Source organism: Argentina anserina, chromosome 6, assembly GCF_933775445.1.
Source record: "Argentina anserina chromosome 6, drPotAnse1.1, whole genome shotgun sequence".
Taxonomy (NCBI): Eukaryota; Viridiplantae; Streptophyta; class Magnoliopsida; order Rosales; family Rosaceae; genus Argentina; species Argentina anserina.
In genome coordinates this window covers 27255737-27282878 of record NC_065877.1, presented here as the reverse complement: position 1 = coordinate 27282878, position 27142 = coordinate 27255737, and the positions used below count along the sequence as shown (strand labels likewise).

Genomic DNA, 27142 nt, shown 5'->3' with positions numbered 1-27142 from the left:
ACTATTAGGTTGGCAAACATTTTGTTTGTGGTAGGGTTGTTGCTCTTCTGGTCTGGTGTTACTTAAAAAATAAGTTTTATATATTGTTCTTTAAGAAAAGCCAGAGGAATGTTGAGCCAATATTAACCAACTGGAACTTGCTTCAGTGACCGTTGAGGTTTGGCTGCCAAAAGAAAGAGGGCTCTTCTATTGTCCTCAATAAAAATGGGACTTAGAACAAAATGCCAGCTTAAAGTAGTACCTAAGCTATGGCCTATGGCAGACCACCCACCATGGCCAGCAGGCCAGGTTGGAGATAGAACTTTCCCTCAAGATTGATCATTACGAGTTCAAGAAGAACAAAAAACAGACGGTCAAAATTAGTTCAAGTATGATGATGGTAGCGATAGGTTACCAAAGGGAGATTGGAGTTTCAGATATCTAGTAAAAGGAGTAGCATTGGCAATTAAACTAATTCCGTACCGACATAGGTAGTGCTTCTGTTTACAGTTCTGCAATCACAATTTCCATCATTTGTTTTAAGTGGGAAATGGGACTAACAACAATCCATTTCAAATAGTTAAGAAATTTGAGTGGTGGCTATCTTTAATCTCATATGGGAACAAGAAAGATGGAGCTGAGCACGAAGCTGGCTGAATAAATTGTTGACCTACTTCAAAATGACATTTACTTGCGGCAAGATAAAGCCCTTTACCAGATATTAACACAAACTGTCATTACAAACATACCGGTCAATATGAAGCTAGTATGAGGATTAGAGCACACTAACTTGAAAAGACTGCAATATATACAAGCTGAGGCTGAAAGTTCTCAAATGTTCAATACTCTCTGAAAGTAAGATTTAGGCGTCCAGGCCGGAGATTTGTGGCTTCCAGTAGGGTCTTAGGAGCAGTGTTTGGCTGTATCGAAGACACACCGTGAAAGATATGTCTTGATTTTCCACCAAAGATTAGAACATCTCCTGATTCCAGTGTTATCTTCTTTGCCAGTTCAACATCCCTATGATCACCATACAAGAACTCTGCAGCATCTCCTATGGAAAAAGAGACAACAGGAAGACGACTATTGAGACTTTGTTCACTTTCATCACAATCCTGTAAGAAGCACGGCCATAAGATGATATCAGGAAGTTAAACACACTCATTACAAGTTACAAAATAATAATTCTTCAGTTTTTCAAAAGGTTAAAAATCAATGGGTGAGTAATTTGGTTATAAGTCTTCTACAGCCTGCTTTAGCAGAAAACCAGAAAACAATTATCATAACATGGACACGATTACTGATGTACCGACCCGATGGAGACCTAGTCGCCCAGTTGATGAGTAGTAGTTGACAAGGCAAATGTCTGGAGTTACCAGAGGAAGTATGTCTTCAGGCTTGCTAGCTTTAGTAGTCTTTTCGATAATGGAATGTGATTCTTTTATTGCATTTTCAACCAATCGAAAGAAATCAACAGGAATACGTGGAGGTTTAGCACCATCATGAGGGCGGTGATCACCATATTTGCTAGTCTCAGGATCCCAATTCTTACCAAGGCACATCATCTTCAAATTCAGTTTTGCTCCATCACGGTAGCCAGGTTGATAGAAACCTCCAGAACCCATACCCAAGTTTCGGCATAGCTTCACTATCTCGATCTACAAGACAGACATAAAACAGAAAATATGTCACAATCAATAAAGTATGGAGGAGTTTCTGATTTTATTCACAAAGATTCAGATAGGTGAAAGAATATACGTTGAAAGTAACAGTTTTATGATACTGATAGAGAGCAATTTCCAAATCTTTAATACTCAATACCAATGAGAGGTTCTTAATGACATTATCACAGAGGAGGAGGATTAAAATGCAATAGTATCATGAGTAAGAACAAAAGAAGTAACAAAGAAAAATGGAGCACCTGGTCTCTTGAAGAAATAAATTTTCTGAGAAGAACCATTCCAGACTGTAAAACAATTTGACTTGGTTGTTCCGTGGAGCGTTTGATTTCATTTCTCTTTTCTCTATTCTGTTCAAGCAGAGAAGTCTTTAGGATAACAGTACCCCCGGCTTTGGGTGGGCACAAATCAAAAGGAGGGTCAACTACTTTGTACTCAGAAAGCTCTGGTTTCTGATGGCCAAATGTACTTATAGGACTCTTGATTGAAAACGGCTTATCTTTGACTTCAGATTTAGATGACATACAGTTGTCACTATTCCCTGTCATCTTACCAGAGTTCTCACTAATCTGCAATCTCTCTACTCCCTTATGCAAATTTTGGGAAACATCGAGATTAGACAATGAATAGATGTCCCTTTTATGGCCTGAATCTGAGGCAACCAAGCACTGTACATCTTTTGAATCAGCTTTCTCGGCCTCAATCAAGTTACGTCCCTCCTTCAGTCTCTCAGCATGAGAAGATTCTTTTCTTTCAGATTGACTCCATTCCTTCTTATATCCTGAACTCCAGGCAGGTTTATGCTCAGGACACCTTGAAGAGCTACATGGAAACATATCCTGGGGACTTGCAATTCCACCTGTTGACACACCCTCCTTACCAGAAAAGTCATTAGCAGAAGGTCCATGACCTTCAGCCCCAGGTCGCTGTTTGATCACAAAAATCAATCAGTCAGATAACCATGAACAATGAAGATAATCATAACCAAATGGAAATTTATTCAGATCAATTTGCAACCCAAGTAAACAAACTGAAGTTCACACATCTTAATTACACGTACCGCTCATAACTCATTCAAGTAGCAACCACCGTAATTCTCACCAACGCTGAAGTACCCAGATCTAAACAATTCAAGATCACATGCTTAACTCACTCTTATGACTGAACCCATTGTTTATAGCTCATATCAAGCAAAACCCAAAATTCCCAACAATTCTAAACCCAAATTAGCGAAAAGCTCCAAAAAAAAAAACAACCATACATAACTGTTTCCAATTCATCATCAAAATCTTCAGAATTGGTCACTTCCATTGTAACATAACACATGCAGGTAACAATGAAGATCACATATACAAATTCAAACAGTGAATAATTCTTCTGCACTTTCACTAAATGTAACAAAGTAAGTAAGAGAAGCAAAGCACAAAATTGGTAAAGTTGAAAAGCATAAAAAAGTCGAGGGTTTTGTAAATTACAGGAGAGGAGCGATGTGGCTGAGAATGAGGAGCGTCTCCGGGGCTTCCTCGGCCTTGGCCGCGACTCCAAGAGCCTCGTCCGCCACGTGGGCTTCGTCCTCGACCTCGATCGCGGTTCATGGGGGCCGCGCGGTTGCTCTGAGCTGATCGTGGCGGGAAAAAGTTTAGGGTTGCTTTCGGAGAGAAATGGGAAAGAGTGAGAATGACCTCTTTATATAGGAGAAGGAATTTCCGAGTTTTTTTTTTAATGGGCGAAAAAAGAGGAAATATAAATGTGAGACTTTTCAGTTACCGGGTTAAAAAAAAAAGGTCACTGGAGGTGAAAAGTCCATCATTTCACCATGTCCTTGTATCTAGCTTCATTGATTATCAATGCAATGGTGAATGGGGATTACTTTCCATTTTTCTGAATTGCATTCTTGTGTGTATTAAGGAAAGCTCATTTTGTTAGGAAACTTATTGGGTAAGGAACAAGAATAACTTTGGCCTAAAGGCTAAAGTAAACTAAGATCAGTTGAAGTGACATGTCCTAGGAGCAAGATAGAGTATCAATGTAAAAGATTTTGGAGCATTTGTGTTCATTGCCTAAGCCAAGTCTTGCATTATTCGACAACTTTAAAGCACTGTACAAAAGAAGGAGAAATGAGATGAATTTTGATCTTATAAATCATATTAAGTGCTTAAAAAATACATATTTTTGGATGATTGTTGTCCGGTTGAGTTGACTCTTATAGTAACCAAAAAAAAAAACAAAAACGAATTTAAGATTACAAAATGTAGAAGTAAAATTGGAGCTCAAGAAGATGTTACAAAAAAAATTATAAAAAAGTTGTTGACCCAATTAAATTTAAGGGTTGCGACCCGACCCATGAAGCCGTCCATATGAAATTCCACCTTGTCTTCCCGAATGTAAAATACAACCTGTAACTCAGAGATCGTAGATTTCCATACAACAAGCCAAAGCCAACCCCTCATTTATAAAACCCTAATCATCTCACCTTCGATTGCACCCTCCTTGTCATTCGATCAATCCCATTACCAGGTATTTGCTCTATACTTCATGTTTAATTCCAGATTCCGGGGTCAAATTTCTCAGATTTATCACAAAGGTTTTGTCATTTGATTCAATAGAAAGCTATGTGAAATTGAGTATTGGGTAATTTTGGGGACAATGGTCTTAGATTGTTAATGGGTTGTGTTCGATCTTTCATCCTTTGTGATTTACCAACTGGGTTTTGATAATTGGTGTAACAATGTTCTGGGCTGAATCGGGTGTTTCTTCGAGTTAATTATGTTAGAGATATGGGAATTGGGTTTCTTTGACCTTAGATTGCTGTGGCATGTTGGGTCTTTGATTGTTATAACTCAAGCTAGAACTGTTGTTGGTATAGAAAAGACTGCATGTTCAGCTTGTTATAGGATATTGGCTGGTTGTGCATTATTAAGTTTACAATTGAGATTAAGCAGCTTGCATGTGTCAGAGGCTGTGCTCCATAGAAGCAGTAGTTAGATGTCATTTAGAAGAGATGATAGAATTGTGGAATAGAGGGGACTTGCTTGATTCTTTTTGTGTTATCTGTATCAAGCGGTTTCTCACGTGAAATCTCTGCTGGTAGGGAACATATAGAAGTTATTTTTGCACTGCAAATTTGTGGAGGGAAGATGGTGAAGTTGACGATGATAGCACGTGTTACTGATGGTCTTCCGCTAGCAGAGGGATTGGATGATGGCCGTGATATTCAGGATTCGGAATTCTACAAACAGCAAGTCAAGGCTCTATTCAAGAACTTGTCAAGAGGCCAAAATGAACCTTCTAGGATGTCAGTCGAAAGCGGACCTTATATATTCCAGTATCCTTGTTTCTTTTAAAATGTTCTTTTGAAATGCATATAAACTGTATTCATGACATTTCTGGAATGGATATACTATAGATTCATGCAGTCTTGTTACAGTTCCTGTGTGGCAATTTAGATGTCTGCATGAAATGATAAATCTCCCTTTAGAGATATAGCCACAATGTATGGAATCTATTTACCTTATTCGTGACTGTTTTTTCTGATCTTTTGGTGATTTTCATTTAACTTAACTATAGTTATAGCATATGCTACTTTCCTGTCATGTAGCTGTAGTTGTCACTGAAATAATCTTGTTATCTTTGGTATGTTTCTTGTGCCTTAACAATGCATCATTCCTGTTGCAAACTCATTCAGTGGTGTCTGGTCATTTAATATATGACCTATCAGAAAGACCTATGTTCTATTAACATGGTTGCATGAATTACACTATGGCGTACAGATGCCTTTATAGTTAATCATCTCAAGGCAACTAGAGCTACATTATTCTAAGCCTTCATTTTATAAATCAGGTCTTTGTGAGCTATATATGTAACCTTTTTGGTAATATCTTCGGCAGTATCCTAGTACTGGATTTTATGCATATTTTATCGCTGTTTTTTGTTTCTCTTAATAACATTTTACTTTGTAGTTTTAGCTTTATCACTGTTGGGTTATAATTCTCGTCTGCGGAAGATATACAGATATTGGCTTTTCCTTGACCCTTCTTAGTTATATTATTGAAGGACGTGTCTGTTACTTGACAATGTGTGACAAAGCATATCCAAAGAAACTTGCCTTTCAGTATCTCGAAGATCTTAAGAATGAATTTGAGCGTGTTAATGGAGCTCAGATTGAAACTGCTGCAAGACCTTATGCTTTCATTAAATTTGGTAGGTTTACGGCCATGAATGTCTTTCATATGTCATGTCAATTTTATGTACTTTTGCCTATGTTCTGCTACTTTTTCTGATTTTGATATATTTTTTCTTTTTATCTTTAAAAGATACATTCATACAGAAAACCAAGAAATTGTACCAGGACACTCGTACTCAGCGGAACATTTCCAAGTTGAATGATGAACTCTATGAAGTCCACCAAATAATGACTCGCAATGTTCAGGAAGTTCTTGGCGTTGGTGAAAAGTTGGACCGTAAGTTATTTCTGTGTGCTTCTAAAACGAAGGTTTTGACTTTGCGTATAGGTGATAAAATAATTTTCAAATTTTAATTTTGCAGAGGTCAGTCAAATGTCCAGTCGTTTAACATCAGAGACTCGTGCTTATGCTGATAAGGCGAGAGACTTGAATCGACAGGTTAGTGTTACGGTTTCGTCTTATTTAATTTGTCTATGATAGCAAGTGGGGTATAATATCAACTCATAGATTGGAGTCTTCTGAATCATTATTTTTCTTTTGTTTTCCATGGTTGTATGAACGCATGCAAGTTTTCTACTACTATAGTCATTGTTTCAACTTACATCATGTTGTACGGATTTGTGCTATATTGTGGCATGCTTGTGTGACTGGCATTTTCTCTTTCTACTAAATAATTTCCTGTGCCTTTGGATTTATATTCACTTGTGCCTGAAAGTGCTGATGTTTGCTTTTGCTATTCCAAAGCTTGTTTGGTGGGTTGTTTTCATATGTTATTGCTCCTTTTTACTTACTGATTTCTGGTTCTTTTTACAATTTGGTCTCTTTCATAGCAGTATTTGGTTAGAACATTTTCTCCAATCTATTTCGAGCACTTTAGAGTGAGATGCTTCTGTCAAGCATTTGGGTCAATGCGAAGTTCACAATCCTTGCATGTTAATTGCAGGCTCTGATCCGTAAGTGGGCTCCTGTTGCAATTGTTCTTGGAGTTGTTTTCCTTGTATTCTGGGTCAAAACTAAGCTGTGGTGATCAGACTGGTTCAACTTTTCTGAAACTTATGGCAATTTCATGAGGATCATGTTCATTGCTGTGACTGCTTCCATCTGATATAGTCATGCATACTTATGGGCTTCAGATCAGCTACCTTATCCTCATTTGAAAGGATTAAATGATGTTTCGGGGTTATTTTTGTTGGTGGCAGAGTTTGATCAAAATTAGTTCTGTAAGAACCTCTGCTATTGGGGACATACCCACTTAATGGAAGAGACTCAGGAACAGATCTAGGAGTCGAATCTTATCATACAACTAGTAAAAGAGAATAGTATCTCATTTATATATACATTGTCAATTTTATTCTCGCTTGTTCTGTCTACTATAATTTGTGATGATTAGTCGAGTATTATATGTGACTTATCAGGCTTTGTTCAATCTGGTCATGCTGTCCGTAATCTTGTGTGATATGTAAATGCTTGTGTACAGCTCGCTATCTGCCTAAACGCCTGTTCAATAAAGCTTTTCGAATGAATTAAGGTTTCTTGGATCAGTCACTTGGGCGTGTGAAATGTGCTTGCACTTCCAATCAAGTGCCTGGACTTTCTACTTGTGAATATATAATGTGAGACCTAGGTGAACAATTCCCAACCTAATCTTGTTATTTGTTCACGAGTACGATTGGCTTGCAAGCAAGAGTAACAAAACTACAAAGACCAACATATGAATCTAGAAAATGGAGGTTCTAAACTTCCGAGTATGATATCATACAGGCTCATTTGTACTTATTCTCTGCATTTATTTGAAGGGAGCAAATAAGATAGATGAGTTGTGTCCACCGAATCCAAATGAGTTCGACAATGCCACTTTTATATCCAATTTTTCCTTCTTGGAGCCAACAAGCACATTCATATCCTGCTCATATTCAGATGGTATCAGAAAGAAACTACCAGTTACTAACGCATGGACTTGAACAAAAATGCTTGAAAGATTTGAGAGGATATAAATTTTGCTTATAGCATTTGATGATAAACAGCTAAAGACGCGTACCACGACTGCATCAGGACTCTCAATATTGATGTTTGGATGGACAAATCCAGTCTGTATTGCCTACATTTGTGAAATAAAATTTAGTTAGGAATCTCCTGCACTGCACAGAGGCATCACGAAAAGCATGCAACTATATATATCATCTTGTTCTTAAGCCAAAAGGAAGCAGTACTGTAGCTCTCTTCGTTTTTGAAATAGCAATTAGCTCTCAAGTTGTCATATATTACCATCTATCAACATCCAAATCCCCCTTTTAGATAAGCAGAAAATGAGAGTTCCAGTTTGGCAAATTTATAACCCTTCAACTACCTTGATTGTTGCCACAGCTTCCACAGCACCTGAGGCTCCTAAAAGGTGACCAATCATGGATTTTGTGGAATTCACTCTTAGCTGCGCGCAACAATTAGCAGAAGTAGAACTAAGCACCAGTAGTATGACGAATTAGTGACTTAGAAGACACTACCACTTTACCTCGGGATTTTTTCCGAAACAGTGGATTAGGGCTCGATATTCTTGCAGATCAGTTGGTGTAGATGTGGCGTATGCATTTATGTAGTTTACATCTTCTCTAGAGACTCCAGATTGAGATAGGGCATTCTCTATGCATAATGTAATCCCAGTCCCTGGATTAAGTCATGAACATAATAAGCAAAGACCTAGCAAAAGGAATTAGAAGCTGTGATTATAGTATATGATAATACATACCATCAGGATGAGGCTTAGTCATGTGATATGCATCACAATTGAAGCTTCCACCTAAAAACTCAGCATAGATATTGGCACCTCTTTTCTGTAATATTAATGGGATAGATGTTAATGCATGAATATTTAATGACCAATGGTAAAAAAATAAGTTGATTCACTGGAAAACCTGAGCATGTTCTAGCTCTTCCAACAGCAAAACCCCAGCTCCTTCTCCCATAACAAAGCCATCACGATTCTTTTGAAATGCGTAAAGTTATATCTCAAGTTAAGACTTAAAAAGATGGCATGCACCAATAGTAAATAGAGGGTAAGAAATGAAAAATCTATATTGAGGTGACAGAAGAGGCAATACAGTATCCCAAGGGCTTGAAGCTTTGGTTGGTTCACTATTTCTTTGTGACAAAGCCCCGCATGCTGCAAAACCTGCCAAACCTGCACTTAAACCATCCTTAAAAGTTGATTTAATTCATAAGGTTTGCGATTGCACGTAAAAGAGAATGACATCAATGATGAGAATGAAGGGGACGACAGCACCTATGGGGATGATTGCTGCTTCAGAACCACCACAAAGCATCATGTCCTGACATATTTAACAGGTTTGTTAAAACTACTTGAACCGATTTGACTTGGAAGATATGCTAGAGCTAGGCAGCTAGCACTGATTCAAAGTGAAAATCTCTGCAGGAGACTAACTGAGAACTTACTGTTTCACCTCTGACAATATGATTTGCAGCATTCAGTATGCAAAAGTTACTGGTGGCACAAGCAGTAGATATTGAGTAGTTAGGTCCCATCCAACCCTGCAAATCTAGCAACTTAGACATGGATACTAGATCAAAACGATACCATCTCATACGAATCTATCTTATTTTGAACTTACCAAATCCATTGCTAGGATAGCAGAACCCATGCTAGTTGTTGCAAAAGGTACAGAGAAGGGATTCATCTTCTTGTATGAAGTCCTCAATGCTTCTACACCATCACAAAAAACCTGAAGCAAGGTATTAAGTAGAGTAATTGGTTTGCAAAACTATTATAGGATTTCAGAACTGAGATCAAGTCATGCTGCTGCATCACTTCTCTTTATATATGAAGAACTTACTCTCATGCCTCCTAGTGCAGAGCCAATAACAATGCCACATCTACTTTTATCTATATCTCCCATAACTTCTTTTGTAATCCCACCATCTGCCAATGCCTTCTTTCCAGCAGTGATCAAGTACACCATAAACTTGTCTGCTCTCTTAGAAAGCTTTGGCGCCACCCATCCATCTGTTAACAAAGACTTTATTTCTCCAGCAATTCTCTGTTTGGGGGTGAGAACTAGGATCAACATTCTAGATGCAATACATGAAAGGATCCTACAAGCTAAGAACAACTGATCGAGTCAAACAAATTATAGTATTATACCGTGGGAAATTGGGTACAGTCAAAAGACTCTATCTCACTTATACCGCTGACGCCATCAAGAAGATTATTGTACAAGACATCTGGGTCATGTCCGAGAGGGGTCACCACACCCATGCCTGTCACAACAACCCGCTTTTTCTTCATGAAGGGTCTCTTCGTCGTTGTGACTTCCTCGGCAACTTGAACAGCCGTGGTTTTGCCTAAAACACAGGGAAAGGAAGAGCTTTAAGCTTCGGTTGGAACTTGGAAATGAATAAGAAATAATTAACATAAAAAAAATCTTGTCATTTCCAGGTTATCAGATATTACGTCTTGGTTTAATTCATTTCTGTTGCGAAGCATATGCACGCACGCACTTACGCACTTTAAGTCACTAATGCCCTAATGCCGATCACTTCAGAGGCCCTAGTAGTGAATCCTCCATGGACCATAACTCTTTTTCAGTTCTTAAATAAAATAAAGTCAAAATCCGAGTTGGTCTGCCCAGACCGCCTAGAGAAGCCCTGATTAGGCATTCCTCTCAAGGTCTCCAGCCTCATAGCGCTAGGCGGCCGATTATTAGAACAATGGTTTTAGCCTAAGTGCGTATCAACATCGATCAAGTCATTTGAGATTTTGGTACATAGAAAATAACAGAAAGATTAATTTAAACTACATAAAAATCATCCTGACAAGTATAGTAAAATCAAACCGATCAGGATGGAATGATTACCAGAATGAGCAGTTTGATCCTTCCGCCTCGGCTTTCTAGTATTTGAGACAGACTTTGATCCAAAGAATGAAATGTCTTTCTCACCAAAGAAGGCCAAACATTCAGACAGAAATTTGGAGTTGTAATACCCTTCACATTGCTCGAAAGCCAGCTCAGAACTGCCGAGAGTGCAAGTGGTAGATACAGATAGGGAAGAGCTTAAAATACCAAAAAGAACACTGCCACCACCATGGCTGCATTTTGACATGAGGTCCTTTCTTCTTGTCCCCTGACTCGGACTTTTCGGAGAATGCAACATAGAGAGCTTTATGGAAGTTAAGGCCATTGAAGAAGCCATTCAAAACACTGAGAATCCATATAAACAAAACCAAGAAAGCTCTTTATGATCTGAGGAGAAAATACTGCCTATGGTATTCGGAATGAATAAGAAATGAAAACCAGGCTAAAGGCTTGCAAAGAAGCTAGCTAGCATTCAAGAATCAAGAAATGAAAACCATAACAAGTTACCAACATGACACAAGAATAGACAAAGATCCACTTACATGATCGAATAACTAGAAAAAACAAGCGGAGGTCTTCACACTTGATTAGATGAAGTTAGACTACTTATAAAGTTATAATTACCCTCAGAGTCCATTAACACTCAGAACTCCAACTGCTGCAGTCTGAGAAAGTTTAGAATTTTAAAATGCTCTTAATGTGCAAAATGGACATCTAGCTAGCTTCTTCTTAAACTACGACATAATGTTCTATATTCGATAATACCAAATAATTACCTCTACAAGTTAATTGATCACAGAAACATAAATACTGAATACAACCATAGGAATAACGTACGTACGAATCATTAAAATTTGGCATATAAGGTTCTAGCTTTAGGTTTAAAACTGAGCCAGGTACCCTATTTTCCTCCTCACACAAATTAAGACTTCATAAAATCAGCAAATTTAGTGTTGTCATGAGGAAATGACATGCCCGCAATGCCCAAAATGAAGCTTGTTTCTGAAAATCCAGAAATTTGGAACACTTACAACGTTGACTTTACTTTCTGCAAGCTTGACAGGGGTGCTACGTACGTACATATATGATAGCATCAGTATCAGCTACTGTAGGAAATGGTTTATACAGAAAGAGCAAACGGCTAACTGGCGGTTAGTTTCATGCAATGGCTAATGTACGTATGGAATCAAAGAATCAATTGACCTGAAACTGAAGGTTTTGGTGTTGTTTTATTCCTGTTTGATACTCTTGACGAACGTACGACAAAGGTTGCTCATATTCGTCGGTTTTCTCAGGCCGAGGATTTGTTTATTGGCACAAAAAGGACCCCTTGAGGGTCATATGCCCAAGCATCTGAATATTCTTATGATGGGGATTTAGACCGGCATTTCTGTCAGTAATTCCTAATCCAAATTAACGTTTTCCCTAGAATGTGCTGATCATAACGTTTAATTAATTAGCATATTTGGTTGAATCAAATCGAATCATTTTGAATTTCGAGAGACTAGAGCAGATACGTGTGTAGCTTAGCTTAAATTGATTTTGTAATCGAGTTAAAATTGAAGGTTTCCCTTTTTTTGTGGGTGAAAATAGTTCAACTGAAAGATGCATCTGAAATAGTTCAACTGCCAAAATCAGGCAAGAGACTAACAACACCAAGATGTGAGGCATTTGTGGGGGAACAACCAATCCTCAAACAATCCCAAATTTGTGGTATGTTTCATAGAGAGCTTGATGTCTAGCGGATAGTGGATCTACTTAATTGCATCATACTTCGACATAGGCAATTACATGTTGACCTAATTGATTCTTGATCTTATGCATGACAACAACGATAGGATTTTTCACTAGCCCACGAGTTTCTTAACGTTTCACCTCAAAACACATCTTAATGTAAAATAACTTATTTCCCCCCGGACAATGTGGACGCGTACATCCTGCTTGCCGTGATTAATTCCATAGCACCCACCCAGAGAATTCAGACACATCATGTATCCAAGTGATCGAACAAGTCAAATTAAGTCTGTAAATTAATTTTTACTCTTTCTACTCTTGTTTTCTGAATTTTGATATCCGCTGCCGATTCAAAACCAAAATTTGAGCTACATTCCTAGAAAGAAAATTAGCACAACGGTCGTAAAGAGGAAAATTCACTAGCAGTTTCTGAACTTACACTTACCACACTTACACTTACGCGGTGACAGTTTGATTCCTGACTTTAAAAAAGGATGAAAGAGATCATGAAACCGAAACTTTTCCCTTCTATCGATCACAAAACCGAAACTCCTTGGTGTTTAAACACAAACAACCCCATCAATGGCTGAAGCTTTCTCAGAAACCGACCCAGAATACGATTCCGATGATTCCGTTATGGACCCGAGTTACAGCACTCTTGAAGAAACCCAAGCCAAGTTATCAAATCTCTCAATCAAGGCTAAATCAACGGCTCGGTGAGTGATACCCATTTTCTGTTCTATTAATGGGTTCTTTCAATTTTCAGTTTTGTCTAGTAATCTGTGATTTCCAGAGTTGGAATTGAAATGGGTAGTGCTGCATATGTAGTATTGTGAAGGTTATTGATCTTGATGAAGACCTTGGTGGAGAGGAAGTGGTTGTGCCTGAGCTTAATCAGAATGATGCCAAAAGCTTTGAACATGTCCAAATGATGATTCAAGGTAAGCCCATAAATGTTTTTCTTTGAAAACAATGCGTGCCAAGTTTGAGCCTTTTCACAAAGAGAATGAGTATAGTCGGTAACTCAGTATACATAGATATACGTATGTTTATTCTTTATGCCCCATTAATATTAGCATAATGATTGAAACAATGGCTATGTAGTAGAGGTGGTAAGGTTTGCTAGATGAACCTTTGTGATTGTTTGATTTGGTGGCAGACAAACAGATTGAGAAACTGAAAGTGGAGCAATGTAAGCTCTACTTGAGGAAGAATGGGTTGAGACTGACCGGCAATAAGGATACGCTCATTCAGCGGATTAAGGAGCACCTTGAGTAATTTCATTCACTTTAGTAACCCTTTGGAAATGTGTTATTGCACCCCTCAAACCTTTTTTTTTTTTATCAAGTTTGTTTATGTTGTTCAGGATTTTGAATGGTGGAGGAGAGAAGAAGTACCCTGCATCTAGCTTTGTTCTAAATTGTAAAGGTATACTTGCCGAGTTAATATCATATTAGCCCCGAAGCTTGGTTCTGAAAACAAATGTGCAGCCTTTTATAAACCTCTCTTCACCACTCTTTATAGAACCAGTTTATGTAGCAATTTTGTTCACTAAGATACTGTTGTTCTTAATTGCTTTTATTCCATTATTTGTTGTTTTATGCAGGTGATGCATGCACGGGCGATGTTGTCATGTTTGAACAAAATGTTTATGAAATGTGAGGCCTTGCTTTTTGGCGTTTTTGTTTCTTTTATCAGTTGGAGATATGATTTAGTGGAAATTGTCAAGTATATGATCAATTAGTCCTACTTCTAAGTTTGATGCACCCAATGCAACCATGACGTGTGTGATTTACATCTTGTGGCATTCACTGTATTTGGTTAAACGATCTGCAATATGTTTTCAGTGAGATGAGAAATACGATGAATCTGATGATCACCAGCACCAATACTTATATTGCTTGATCAAATTATTGATTTTGCATTGATAACGTTTATTGTTGCAGGTTTGACATAGCATCCAGGAGTGGGAGAGGCCCTCCATGCGGCACAAGGATTGTTGCAGGTCGTATTGTGAAAGAAAGCTATGGCGCTGCCAAACAGCAGCACACATTTACAGTGAGTCAAAGAATCAAGTGGTTTAGGTTTTATCATATGCATCCCAATTTTTTTAGATTAAATCAAAGCTTACAATATTAGTGGGAGTACAGTAATTTTTCATTCTTGGTTGATATTCTGATCAGATTGAAGTACTCTGGAGCAAGGGAGAGAAACCACTCCCTCCACTTCATCCCCTCCTAATCAAGGGTCGGAATCTTTACCGGTTGAAAACATTGAGACAGGTCTGCTCAAGTTATTGCCATTTGTCATCATGTGGTTTCAAATTGATGGTAGCTAAGATATTGTTTTTTCTTAGAGGTGGGAAGTTGAAGGGGAGAGGCAGAAAGCTTTGATGGAAAAGCACTTGAGGGGATCTGTAGCTAGGTCTGACAGAGAAGCACGTGTCCAAGAGAAGACAATGAGGAAAACGAAGACAAATAGGTATTCAACTTTGGATATGATTGCAAGTGACACTACAACTATCAGCTCTGCTAATTTTCCTTGTATTATTTTGTAATCCATCTTTTCCTTACAAGCATCAGTTCTCTTTACTTATTCAGGGGTTCACAAAAGGAGGAGCCAAAAAACAAACAGTCTCACTTGAGCTCAACCTCAACTTTCAAATCATCAGTTCAGCCTCATCATTCTCGTGCACTTGTTAATCCAGCAAACATCCATCAATCAGTTGGTCCAGGAAATACAAAAATGGGAACTCAGCATTTGGGATCTACTGACTCCGCAAAACCAGCAACTCTAGTTCACCATTCAGTGGGACCAGAAACTCAACCTAGAGACCCTCAGTCTCACTCAGTGATTGTTGATCATGGAAAAGTTACAACTCAACCTCAAGTAAATAAGCATTCACTAATGCAAGGTAGTTACTTCAGTCAAGTTTCTCAAAGGCAGCCGTTTCTAAGCGTGAACCACTCTTTCCCGACTAGTACACAAGGCCAAAAGCAGGTGTGTCGTTATTATGCTCAGGGCAGATGTTATTTTGGTGACAACTGCAAATTCTCTCATGACATGAGAGAGAATCACAGTGGAAGGATGGAAGAGACGCGGCCTTGTAATTATGGAGACAGCTACAAATATTATCATAATGTGAGGGAGAATTACAGTGAAAGGAGGTTCTACAACCCGAATTTGTAAAATCAAGTTACAGCTCCGAAGACAAACACGGTGATAATCGGTTCAATTTTAATGTCTTTTTACTTTGTGACTTGTGGAAACTTTTGAATAAGTTGATGGAGATAATTCTTGATCTCTCATTATTCCCTTTTGGATTCTTCATTCTTGACTATTTTCTAATGACCATTGTTCAGCTGTCCAGCTTAAAATTCTCCTGCACAGCAGGACTTACATGCCTTGTACTGAAGCATTATCAGTGATTTAGGATGTGTTACACCTGAGCGACCTGACCAGTCAGTCTCAGTATGAGTTTAAGACAGCGAAGGTTCTCTTCAGAGAGTTGAGTCTCTCAATTGTATTTCTTTCATCGGGAGTCTATACACCGTAACCTATATACAAGATTGTGTGCATGTTACCACTCAAAAGGAGAGACCGAGCAATGTCCAGAATTGACAATTTGATTTTAATCTTAGCACAAAATCAAATTGCAACATAAAAAAAGTAGGGGAAAAAATATTTCGACGCCTGAGAGATTCGAACTCTCGCGGGGAAACCCCATGTACTTAGCAGGCACACGCCTTAACCACTCGGCCAAAACGTCGCTTTTGTTCATTTCTCTTAAACCAATTATATTGAATAATGTTACAAGTAGCTTTCTTATCATGCCATGAAGTTTAGTTATGACACGCGTGACGCATCTATTCAACTCTCCCAATCCAATATGGTTTTATGCCACACCGACTATAACTCTATATAAGTAAGCTACCACTTCAGTCTATGCATGATTGATAGAAGATTCTGGTCATAGATGGTAAGTTTCTTTATATATGGAAGTGACTTAAAAGAGCTAAGTGTCCCTTATTTGGGTGTGTACTTTCATTTTGACTGAATATGATGTTTTGCATATGTATTTCAAACATTATCTAGATAGAGTATAACCAACATGAACATATAAATCGTAATTGCATTTTTCTTATCTATTCATCTTTATTATGAGCTTGTGTGAAAGTTAATTGTCGATCAAAACCAAATTGTAAATATCTCATATATATTGTATATTATGTATAGCGAATATTTGTTGATTAGTGTGTTGGAGCACCCTTTAGCCTCAGTTGTGAATAATAAAACAGTGCTTACTCTTACTACATTGATAGAGTTTTCTAAATTGAGAAGTCTTATATGTCAAGTGTGTATAGGACGTTGTCACAAGGTGCAAGTAAATAAAGGCTAGATTTCCTTATTTCTCTCTAATTTTTTTTATGCTAGGAATTCTCCTTGCAGTAACATATGTACGTACGTATCATTGTGCATGGAGGATATATAGATCGTTGATAAATATTAATCATTTACATACCTTTTTTTTTATAGAAATAATGATTCCATTAACCAAGCCTATAAGACACGTTATATTATACGCTGACTTGAACCTAGATTCAAATGTGGAAAGCCTCCCGATACAAGTATCAACATATGACCGGTACCTTCACAGGAAAAAAAAACCTAAACAACCAATTACAGACCGAACATTCCATTAAACCCCCTATAGACGATATTATCATCGCTTAAAGAACTCAATTGGTGAATATATATAGTTTGTTCTTTTGAGAGTTGTGATTTTTCAACCATTGTTGTGATTTTAACCACATACTGAATGGTTAATTAAGCTAGTTTCCTATTCTTCTCTACTTTAGTTTGGACTTTAGTCTGTGGGAAATGGAAGTGTTTTTTTATTCTCAAAATTATCCCCAGAAGAAAATGAAAAAGTGATCGGTTCATCTGTAGTAATTGGCATCTAAAGCTCCATTACAGGTCGAATAAAGCTGCTCTCTGAGCTAGCTAGGTTTGTTATATTAGAGACAATCGTAGTGTACGTTTGCCGTGTTGATAAGAATAGTGTTGGTTTAGCGTTTGCTTCATTACACTACTACAAAAATTGTATCAAACCACGGCTAGAAATCGCCCATGATATGTAAGATAATTAAGTGTGGTCTAAGACATATGTCGAGATCGCCTGTTGATAGGAAAATGTTGATGGGAGACTCGGAAAAACATTCATGCGACTTCTATTCAGTTGAAAGTTTTCATTTTAGACTTGTTGTGTGACTTCTATTCAGCGATAGTTTTCATTTAGAGTCGTGTGTGACTTCTATATATTCAGACAATAGTTTAAATATGTTGCCATTGTGAATGCTATGCACATACGACAGTTTTTTATGTTGTTCTTATTGTTCTACTAAAATGACCGATCGGGAATAAAAAAGGATCAAATTTAAATGATTCAATATCAATTCAATGAACTTGTTATAATTTTCTTGTTATAATTAATCCACATCCTAAAAATTGGATTATACAACTGTATTTTGACTATTTTCCATTGCTGTACATAATGAAATTCTCCTAGCAATACATATTCTGAAATTTACTTGAAGTCTATAATGCAGGACAGCAGGAGCATCCAAATGCATCAATACAGCTTTGCTGCTGTGGTACGTACGTAGCCTCATTGAACTCTTAATAAATTAGTGGAATGCAAGTCTTAAATTGAAAGAAGCTGGTAGTACTAGAAAAGTAGACAGTGATTCAAAGTAATTCAAAGTAATTTATAGATTATGCGAACTACATGTGATGGAGGATTATTGTACGTGATGGAGTGGCTTCCGCGCGCAACTGGTTGATCAATTGGATGTGATATAGTCCACCTAACAAATCCATATGAAGAAATCTCACTTACACATATATCTTCTGATGAACAAACTTAATGACAAATGCTTCTGCATAATAATGAATTCCAGCTACAGTACGAGGCACGTTTCGAAACTAGCTCGATCATCAGGTTTTCTTCTTAAAATATGTAAGACGCGTTCTACTTCTGTGTGTGGGGCGTCGTTAGTTGAAAGGGATTCAGGGGAATTCAATGATTCTATTCATCCCAATTCGGGGTTTATATACAAGTACAAGACGTCTGTAAGACGTGTTCTAATAGGAATATATTAGCTAGTTCTAATAGGAATATACCAGCTAATACCTATCACATATACAAGTCCTAATCCTATATACAAGCGGACTACTATAATTCAACATTCCCCCTCAAGTTGGAGCATAGATATCAATCATGCCCAACTTGCCAATCCAGTCTTCGTACGCCTTGTGTGATACACCCTTGGTAAGCACATCCGCTAGTTGCTCCTCAGAAGATACAAAAGGAAACTTGATAATCTTCCTATCTAAATTTTCCTTGATAAAAAAACGATCAACCTCCACATGTTTGGTTCTATCATGCTGAACTGGATTATGAGCAATCTCAATTGCTGCAGTATTGTCACAATGCAGGTCCATTGGTTTCCCAAGCTTGAAACCCAAATCCTTCAAAATATTCCGAATCCATAGTAGTTCACACACCCCATGAGCCATACCACGATACTCTGCTTCAGCACTAGAGCGTGCAACTACCTTCTGCTTCTTACTGCGCCAGGTGATAAGACTACCACCAATAAAAGTAAAATATCCAGAAGTAGACCTGCGATCAGTCTTATCACCAGCCCAATCTGCATCTGTGTATCCTGTAACTTCAAATTCACCATCTCTCGTGAATAGCAAACCTCTACCAGGTGCAGACTTCAAATATTTAAGAATGCGCATTACAGCATCCATATGTTCTTCACTCGGATTATGCATGAACTGGCTAACAACACTTACAGCATATGCAAGATCAGGTCTAGTATGCGATAAATAAATCAATCTTCCCACTAACCGTTGATACCTGCTCTTGTTTGTTGGAACTTGATCAGGGTATATCGCCAACTTATGATTCATCTCAATTGGAGTATCAATCGGTTTGCAATCTAGCATTCCTGTTTCAGCAAGAAGATCAAGTACATACTTCCGTTGTGACAAACTAATTCCACGTTTGGACCTTGCAACTTCAATTCCCAAGAAATACTTCAATGGCCCAAGTCTTTCATCTCAAATTCTAGAGACAAGCGCTTTTGTAGACGTGCCATCTCAACTGGGTCATCTCCTGTAACAACCATGTCATCCACATATACAATCAAAGCCGTAATCTTACCATCCTTGCGTTTAATGAACAAGGTATGATCAGAGTTGCTTTGTCGGTATCCAAACGCCTTCATTGCACTGGAGAATCTCCCAAACCAAGCTCTAGGTGATTGTTTCAGTCCATATAAAGATTTCTTCAGTCGACACACTTTTCCAACGTCACATGGTCTACAATTGATACCAGGTGGAGTATCCATATACACTTCTTCTTCCAGAGTACCGTTCAAGAAAGCATTCTTCACATCAAACTGGTGCAGTGGCCAATCATGACGAGCAGCCAATGCAATAAGAATTCTCACAGTGTTGATTTTGGCTACCGGTGAAAATGTCTCTCGATAGTCAATCCCATATCGTTGAGTGTATCCTTTAGCAACCAAGCGAGCTTTATATCTGTCAATGCTTCCATCAGCTTTCAACTTCACTGCAAACACCCAGCGACATCCAACTGTCTTCTTCCCAAGAGGCATAGGAACAACATCCCAAGTTTCATTCTTCTGCAAGGCTTCAAGTTCTTCATTCATAGCCTGCTTCCACTTTGGATCCGCCAAGGCATCCTGTACATTACTAGGAATAGATACTGTAGATAATTGGTTGACAACAAGTGCATGTGATTCAGACAACCTATGGTGAGATATAAAGCTAGCAATAGGATATTTGGCTTTGGCTTCTAAGCTAGGCTCATATTGTTTCTTTGGTACCCCTTTTGTTTCCCGTTGAGATCTCCTAGGTACAAAAGTTTCTACATTACTTAATTCAATATTATCAGTTCGTACCTGAGGTTGGACATTCTGGACGGATTGTTCAGTCGATGGAGTAGAAGGGGGGTCTTTAGACACATTTTCGTCAGTTGGAGGAAGTTCACATTCTGGTTCGGGAGTCCTCTGGTCAACCCTATTCATCGATGGTTCGACTTCCTCTTCGACTTGCTCTGTTTCAAGTGGAATGGACGAGTTGCTTGTTTTGTCGACTGACAGGTCTTCTGTAGTTGACGAGTCAGCTGGTGCAATTTCACTAGCTTGATTTCTAATACCTAATTGACCTTCCAGCCTCTCCACTTCTTCAAATTCAAAGTCATTAAAAGGCAGAGGATTTCCTTCATACCTGCTCTCCCCCTGAAGGGAAGACTCTGAAACTCCCCCTGAGTAATAAGGTTCAGACTCACGGAAGGAGACATCCAAGGAAACATGCATCTTATTAAGAACCGGATCATAGCAACGGTACCCTTTCTGGAACTCAGCATACCCTACAAAAACACACTTCACAGCACACGGATCAAGCTTGCCTCTTAGTCGTTTGTTGATGTGCACATACACCGTACATCCAAAAACTCTAGGCTCCAAATTGGGCAACGACGGTACATTGAGCAACTGATGTAACTTCTGGTATGGGTTCTGGAACTCGAGCACACGGGAAGGTGTGCGATTGATCAAGTATGCAGCAGAGCGAACAGCTTCTCCCCACAAGTTTCGTTCCACATTCATACCAAAGATAGAGGCACGAACGACTTCCATCAACTGTCTATTCTTCCTTTCGGCTAGTCCATTTTGTTGAGGGGTATACGCAATTGAAGTTTGATGTCGGATTCCATGTGAGCTTAAGAATGCAGACAGTTCACGATTGACGTATTCACCACCATTGTCAGATTGAAGTACCCGGATTTGTTGCTGGTATTGAGTTGCCACCATTCTATGAAATTCTGTAAACCTGGAACACACTTCACTCTTATATTTCATCAAGGATACCCAAGTCATCCTAGTGCATTCATCAATGAAAGTCACAAAGTAACGAAAGCCAGAAGGTGTATTTTCTTGTGCAGGGCCCCAAACATCAGAATGTATTTTCATAAAAGGAACTGAACATTTATTTAAACTTGGAGAATAGGTAATACAGTGGCTCTTGGCCAGTTCACAAATTTCACACCTAAAATCAGACTCTTTAACAACTGAAAAAATGTGCGGTTGTAACTTTCTAAGATAACCAAAAGATAAATGACCTAAGCGGCGATGCCATAACCACACTGCCTCTTTGGCCTTATTCGGACTACTGGTGTTGTTTGCTTGACTCAACGAACTCAACTGTTGTTGTCCACTTCTTGTCAAATCCAAGTAATACAATTTCCCCCTTCTAACACCATAACCAAGAATCCACCTTGTCAGAATATCCTGAAAAATACAAAAATCGGGATAAAAAGTTACAGTGCATGAGAGGGCCATAGTAATTTGTCCCACAGATAAGAGGTTATACGCAAGAGAGGGAACTACAAGAACAGAAGTAAGGGTTAAGTCATCTGAAATTTCCGTTGATCCTTCACCGATAACAGGGGAAGGTGAACCATTAGCAGTAGAAACAACATGTTGAGGAGATGGCTTAACAGAGTCTACAAGGCTAGGGTTATTTGTCATATGATCAGATGCACCAGTGTCAATTATCCAAGATCCATTCGTAGATAATGTAGATAGAGAAGATGCCTTACCCCTCATACCTGATTCAGCTACAAGTGCAGATGATTGTTCAGGAGACTCCATGATAGCTGCAGCTGCTTTGTTGATATTTTTCCGCGGCCTCTTGGTAAAATCCCACCATTCAGGGTATCCAATGATCTCATAGCATCGCTCCTTGGTATGACCAACATCCTCGCAATGAGTACAAGTAAGATGCGGGAACTTGGCTGAAGGTTTCCTTCCAATGTTAGATGTAGAAGCACCAAATCTAGGACGACCGGAGAAACCAGGAGGAGGACCAGACCGACGCTGGGAATCAGCGGCGCTGGCAACTGGCGCAGGAGATGGTGCTGGTGGTGGTGTTGCAGTTGCCATGACTGAGGCCTCAGGTGCAGCTGTAGAGTGCATCATTCGATTGTTATGGACTCTTCGGATGTACGTGTAGCTTTGCTCCAAATCTAGCTTCGGATCCTTTCTAAGAATCTCTTCCCGAACTTGACCAAATTCAAGATCCAATCCACTCAAGAACATGTGAACTCTTAATCGAGCCATATATGATGCTTCATACACAACGCCATCAATTGTAGTGGAATGAGATGTAAGGCGTTGATCCATCTCTTCCAACCATCCTACAAGTTCATTGTAGTAGGCAGAAAGAGGTCTTCCATTCTGCTTCGCCCAAAAACACATGCGATGGAGTTCAAAGAGTCGAGTTTCATCTGACTCATCATAATAGGTTCTGTACAAAGCATCCCATATAGCTTTGGCAGTTGGCAATCGAATATACCTATTCATCAGAGATGGAGACATGTTATCAATGAGCCAACACTTAACTTTTTCATTGTCAGTGGCCCATGCACGATACGCTGGTGAAGAAACTTCCGGTGCAGCTTCAGTGATAAGCTCAAGCTTATTACGTCCTCCGATACGCATCTTCATGAGAGGAGCCCAGTTGGAATAATTGGATTCAGTCAAGAGCATGCCGGTAGGAAACGCCGAATGATCTTGAATAGTGTTGTGGTAGTGATTGTGGACAGGTGCGACTCCTCCTTCTCCATTGTTAAGATTTGGGACAAGATCCATGATTTGCAAATTTCAGATTCAAGTATACAGATTTCGGGTGCAGCGGAAGAAATCAGTGGTGATGGACTTCTGAGTTTCTCTCTGGTTCAGGTTTGGAACTTCTGGGTTTTAATTCAATTCGGGTTCAATGGCAGGAACCAGGCTCTGGTACCAAGTTGAAAGGGATTCAGGGGAATTCAATGATTCTATTCATCCCAATTCGGGGTTTATATACAAGTACAAGACGTCTGTAAGACGTGTTCTAATAGGAATATATTAGCTAGTTCTAATAGGAATATACCAGCTAATACCTATCACATATACAAGTCCCAATCCTATATACAAGCGGACTACTATAATTCAACATCCTTAACTAGCTATTTCAAGTGTTGTTTTCAGTTGTCTACCTCACTCCGCATCTTTTCATCAAAAAAAAATACCTCACTCCGCATCATATATAGACGGACTTTTGATCATCCCCACCTTTGATTTTCCCCCAGGGAAAAATTTGAGTACAAATTAATATATACGCGTGCGTCCAAATTCTCGTTTATTTGCACACTTTGAGAATATAAATACATGATTTTAACAGTTCAAAAAGTTTAGTTTATTACTAAAGATCATTTATGTAAAAGATCAACATAAACAAAAATCGTCTTCATAGTCGATTGCATCAAACAAATTGATAGTTGATCATGAGACTACTAACTTTCACCATAATCGTTCATTTGTTTGATGTAATCGACTATGAAAACGATTTTTGTTTATGTTGATCTTTTACAGAAATGATCTTTAGTAATAAACTAAACTTTTGAACGGTTAAAATCATGTATTTATATTCCTAAAATGTGCAAATAAACAAGAGTTTGAACGCACGCGTACATACTAGCTTGAACGCACGCGTACATACTAGTTTGTACACAAGTTTTTTCTTTTTCCCCAGCTGTTCGGTTTCTTTGATTTCCCGTAGTGAAGATATTCTTTCACTTTTCCAAAACGGACATATCTATACACTATCTATTAATTCGCTTCGCCTGATTGTGTAAGGCATGCATAACATCTATTATCAGGCATGTGTTAAAAATGTGTTTTTGTTTTCGACTCGTATATAGATGCATGAGTTAAATAATAGAGATAATTAGAAATAAACTCAATTATGACAAGTCTTCTTTAAAATAAACTCATACATAATTTTCTTTTATTTTACACCTACTCTACGTAAACAAACTTACTATATTGAGAGTTTGTCTATAACTAATAGTTTTTTTTTCATTTTTTGATTCACTGATATGTCATTCAAACTGTAGATTGCTATATTTGGTATCATACTTAATTTTAGCATCAATTTAGGTTTCAAATGCTAAGCTAAAATTTAATTGGATTTAACTTTAATATAATATTACATTCTTGATTTCTTAACTTGATATATATATATATATATATATATATATATACTCTTTATATAAGTGTCATGAAAAGAAAGAGGTTGAAGAAGAAATGGGGAAAACATTTTGTTTTACGGATTGTGTTGTGAAAGTGGTTGGAGAGCGTGATCACATTTTTACTCCTACCACATTTGATGTTATACGTCTACTCGAAACGTGTCTAATTGTAAATTCCACAATTCTTTGATATTTTTTCTCGTCTTCTAGGTATATTAGTCATGTTTAATCTTGATTGAGATAACATATTAACCATTTACATTATTAATTTATCTATTAAGCGGGGCTTCAGTAATAGAAAATCTAATGACCTACATAAAAGGTTGATCACAACACACACACACACACACATATATTTCTGCAATCATAAGTATAATGTAATAGAAAACCTAATGATGATGTACAATAAAAATTAGAGTCTAATATAGAGGTGTCATATGAAAATATTCATTAGATAAACTTCTTATAAACCAGAGTATTTGAAACTCAAGTCAACTGAAAATAGTAGTCTAATTATTTGAGACTTATTAATTATGATTCTACCTTATATATAGAGAACAAGTTTTTTAGCACCTAACTTTACAACAAATTATAGGAAACAATCCATGATTCTTGCGATAATAATTAAATTGATTGGAACATAAAATTTGTTAGCATTACAAAAGCCCCATAATTATGGTATTTAAGTTATAATGTCAATTAAGCTTATTTATTATCTAATGTTATAAAAATTAAATGGTGGCAATTTATAAATTACATGAAAAATAGAACATAAAATATGTCTTGATTAACACATTTTAGATGTCTACTGAAAATGTATATTTAGTGGGTTTTATTTAAAACATATCCTGAAATTTGGGTGTAATTCTATATCCCCTAAATTATATAGTTGCCTGGGAAGCAACATATTATTGTATTTGATCCGCTTCCGGCAGTGCGTGCAAAATTGAACCTACATTAATATCAAATTGTTGGACAACGAAGTTAGATAACATCCACAAGGATTGAAGGATTCGGCAGGAGACACATTCCTATACTTAAATCCGCAAGGAGAACCCGTTTTGGTTCTAAACAGCGGACTTTGCACAATAAATAAAGGTATGAGAAAAGTCGAAGACGCGTTTCCCACATTTTGGGGTTTTAGTAGTAAACAAACTAGCATCACCCTCCATTACGGACTAGCATAATATCTCGTTTTCAGGAAAAATTATTAAATGTATCTGGTATATAGTCTATATAACATATTTTTTTAATATTATTAGTCTATTTTTTATTATATTAATTTCTAATTAGTTACTCATATTTAAATAATAGTTTTAATTTTCACCGCGTGCATATTTATTATATCATTGAGTAATATAATTGACTGTGTATACAGAATAATCACTCGGTATAAAAAAAATTAAACCATGCCAGATTGCTAGATGACGAGCATGCATATGAGTCTGATCTATGCTCTCTTTGTAATCGAAAAAAAAAAATCTACGCTCTCTTTTGTTTCATAGAAATATTTGACTTTATCCCAATATACTGGAAGCAATACGTTAACCCTTTTATCAAACGGAATTGCAACTAGTCCCTTCTCTCTCTCTCTCTTGGTGAGTAAGGGTTTTCTCTCTTTGTACTTTGTGACGGCGGTGTCGACACTCGACATGTCTAGAACTCTAGATCTCTCTCTCTCTCTCTCTCTTTTAAAATTTACAAATTGGCTCTTCTATTGGTGATCTTTTATGCACGATAGAGGATGTGGTTGCGAATTTCTCGAAGAAGTTGGCTTTGAAACATATTTAGGGGCCGTTTGTCATGTTTGTAAATCTGGGTCTATAGAAGGAAGTCCAAGGCTCTAAATTTATTCGAGGAAACTTCCATTAGTTTATTTTTTCAAAGAAGAGATTTGAGCCATTCGACAAAAGTCAACCTCCATTAGATTTTTTTTTATCATTCCAATTACAATTTGACAATTGATATACAAGATTTAATTTAAAAAATATATATTGAAGCTATTTTATCAAATACTAATTTTTGTTTCTTTTTAAAACCTTACACTCTACACTCTAATACCCCAAACCCTAAATCCTACACCATAAACAGTAAACTCTAAACTTTAAGCCCTAAATTCTGAACTCTAAACCCGAAATCATAGTTCAAAATTATTAATACTCATGAAATTCATTTCACAAATAATATAAATATATTAAATTATAATTTTAGTGTTATAAATCCACACCTGTCGAAATATAACAACTAAGGAGGACCACTAAACATCGTCACGTGGTATTACGGTAGCTTATAAAAAGACATTTGTCATTTTTTTATTGGCTTGGGTCAGCTATAGCTAACCAGTCATGGGGTAAGTGAAAAATTATTTTATGTACCCGGTACATAGTTTACGTACACTTTTAATGTCATTGGTCTATTTTTTATTGTGTTTGTTTATAATTAGTTACTTATAATTAAATAATCTTTTTCTCTTTCACCGCATGCATGTTTAGCACATCATAGAGTAATATAATTAGTTGGGTACACCACATG

At 37.5% G+C, this 27142-nt stretch overlaps 4 protein-coding genes and 1 non-coding gene across 5 annotated transcripts; 2 read left to right on the top strand and 3 right to left on the bottom strand.

Moving 5' to 3' along the window:
* Positions 1 to 577: 577 nt before the first annotated feature.
* Positions 578 to 3307, bottom strand: LOC126800522 (uncharacterized). The gene is made up of 4 exons (XM_050527894.1): positions 3134 to 3307; positions 1901 to 2584; positions 1293 to 1637; positions 578 to 1094 (listed from the first exon to the last, which is right to left on the bottom strand). The coding sequence occupies exons 1-4, from the start codon at positions 3251 to 3253 to the stop codon at positions 819 to 821; spliced, it is 1425 nt and encodes a 474-aa protein (XP_050383851.1). The 5' UTR covers positions 3254 to 3307; the 3' UTR covers positions 578 to 818.
* Positions 3308 to 4009: 702 nt separating this feature from the next.
* On the top strand, positions 4010 to 7201 carry LOC126798787 (25.3 kDa vesicle transport protein). Its single transcript, XM_050525842.1, has 6 exons — positions 4010 to 4175; positions 4750 to 4983; positions 5698 to 5858; positions 5972 to 6118; positions 6204 to 6280; positions 6786 to 7201. Exons 2-6 carry the CDS (start codon positions 4796 to 4798, stop codon positions 6867 to 6869), a joined length of 657 nt encoding a protein of 218 aa, XP_050381799.1. The 5' UTR covers positions 4010 to 4175; positions 4750 to 4795; the 3' UTR covers positions 6870 to 7201.
* Positions 7202 to 7507: 306 nt separating this feature from the next.
* On the bottom strand, positions 7508 to 11044 carry LOC126798440 (3-oxoacyl-[acyl-carrier-protein] synthase II, chloroplastic-like). The gene is made up of 13 exons (XM_050525406.1): positions 10708 to 11044; positions 9996 to 10195; positions 9688 to 9891; positions 9466 to 9576; positions 9290 to 9385; positions 9120 to 9165; positions 8938 to 9017; positions 8752 to 8820; positions 8586 to 8670; positions 8352 to 8503; positions 8190 to 8270; positions 7881 to 7940; positions 7508 to 7745 (listed from the first exon to the last, which is right to left on the bottom strand). Exons 1-13 carry the CDS (start codon positions 11042 to 11044, stop codon positions 7629 to 7631), a joined length of 1638 nt encoding a protein of 545 aa, XP_050381363.1. The 3' UTR covers positions 7508 to 7628.
* A 1921-nt stretch (positions 11045 to 12965) lies between these two features.
* LOC126799767 (zinc finger CCCH domain-containing protein 62) lies at positions 12966 to 15820 on the top strand. Its single transcript, XM_050527033.1, has 9 exons — positions 12966 to 13157; positions 13270 to 13382; positions 13601 to 13715; positions 13808 to 13869; positions 14048 to 14099; positions 14388 to 14499; positions 14625 to 14723; positions 14798 to 14922; positions 15042 to 15820. The coding sequence occupies exons 1-9, from the start codon at positions 13024 to 13026 to the stop codon at positions 15628 to 15630; spliced, it is 1401 nt and encodes a 466-aa protein (XP_050382990.1). The 5' UTR covers positions 12966 to 13023; the 3' UTR covers positions 15631 to 15820.
* A 308-nt stretch (positions 15821 to 16128) lies between these two features.
* On the bottom strand, positions 16129 to 16210 carry TRNAS-GCU (transfer RNA serine (anticodon GCU)). Its single transcript has one exon. It is a non-coding gene; the product is annotated as a tRNA-Ser (tRNA).
* Positions 16211 to 27142: the final 10932 nt, after the last annotated feature.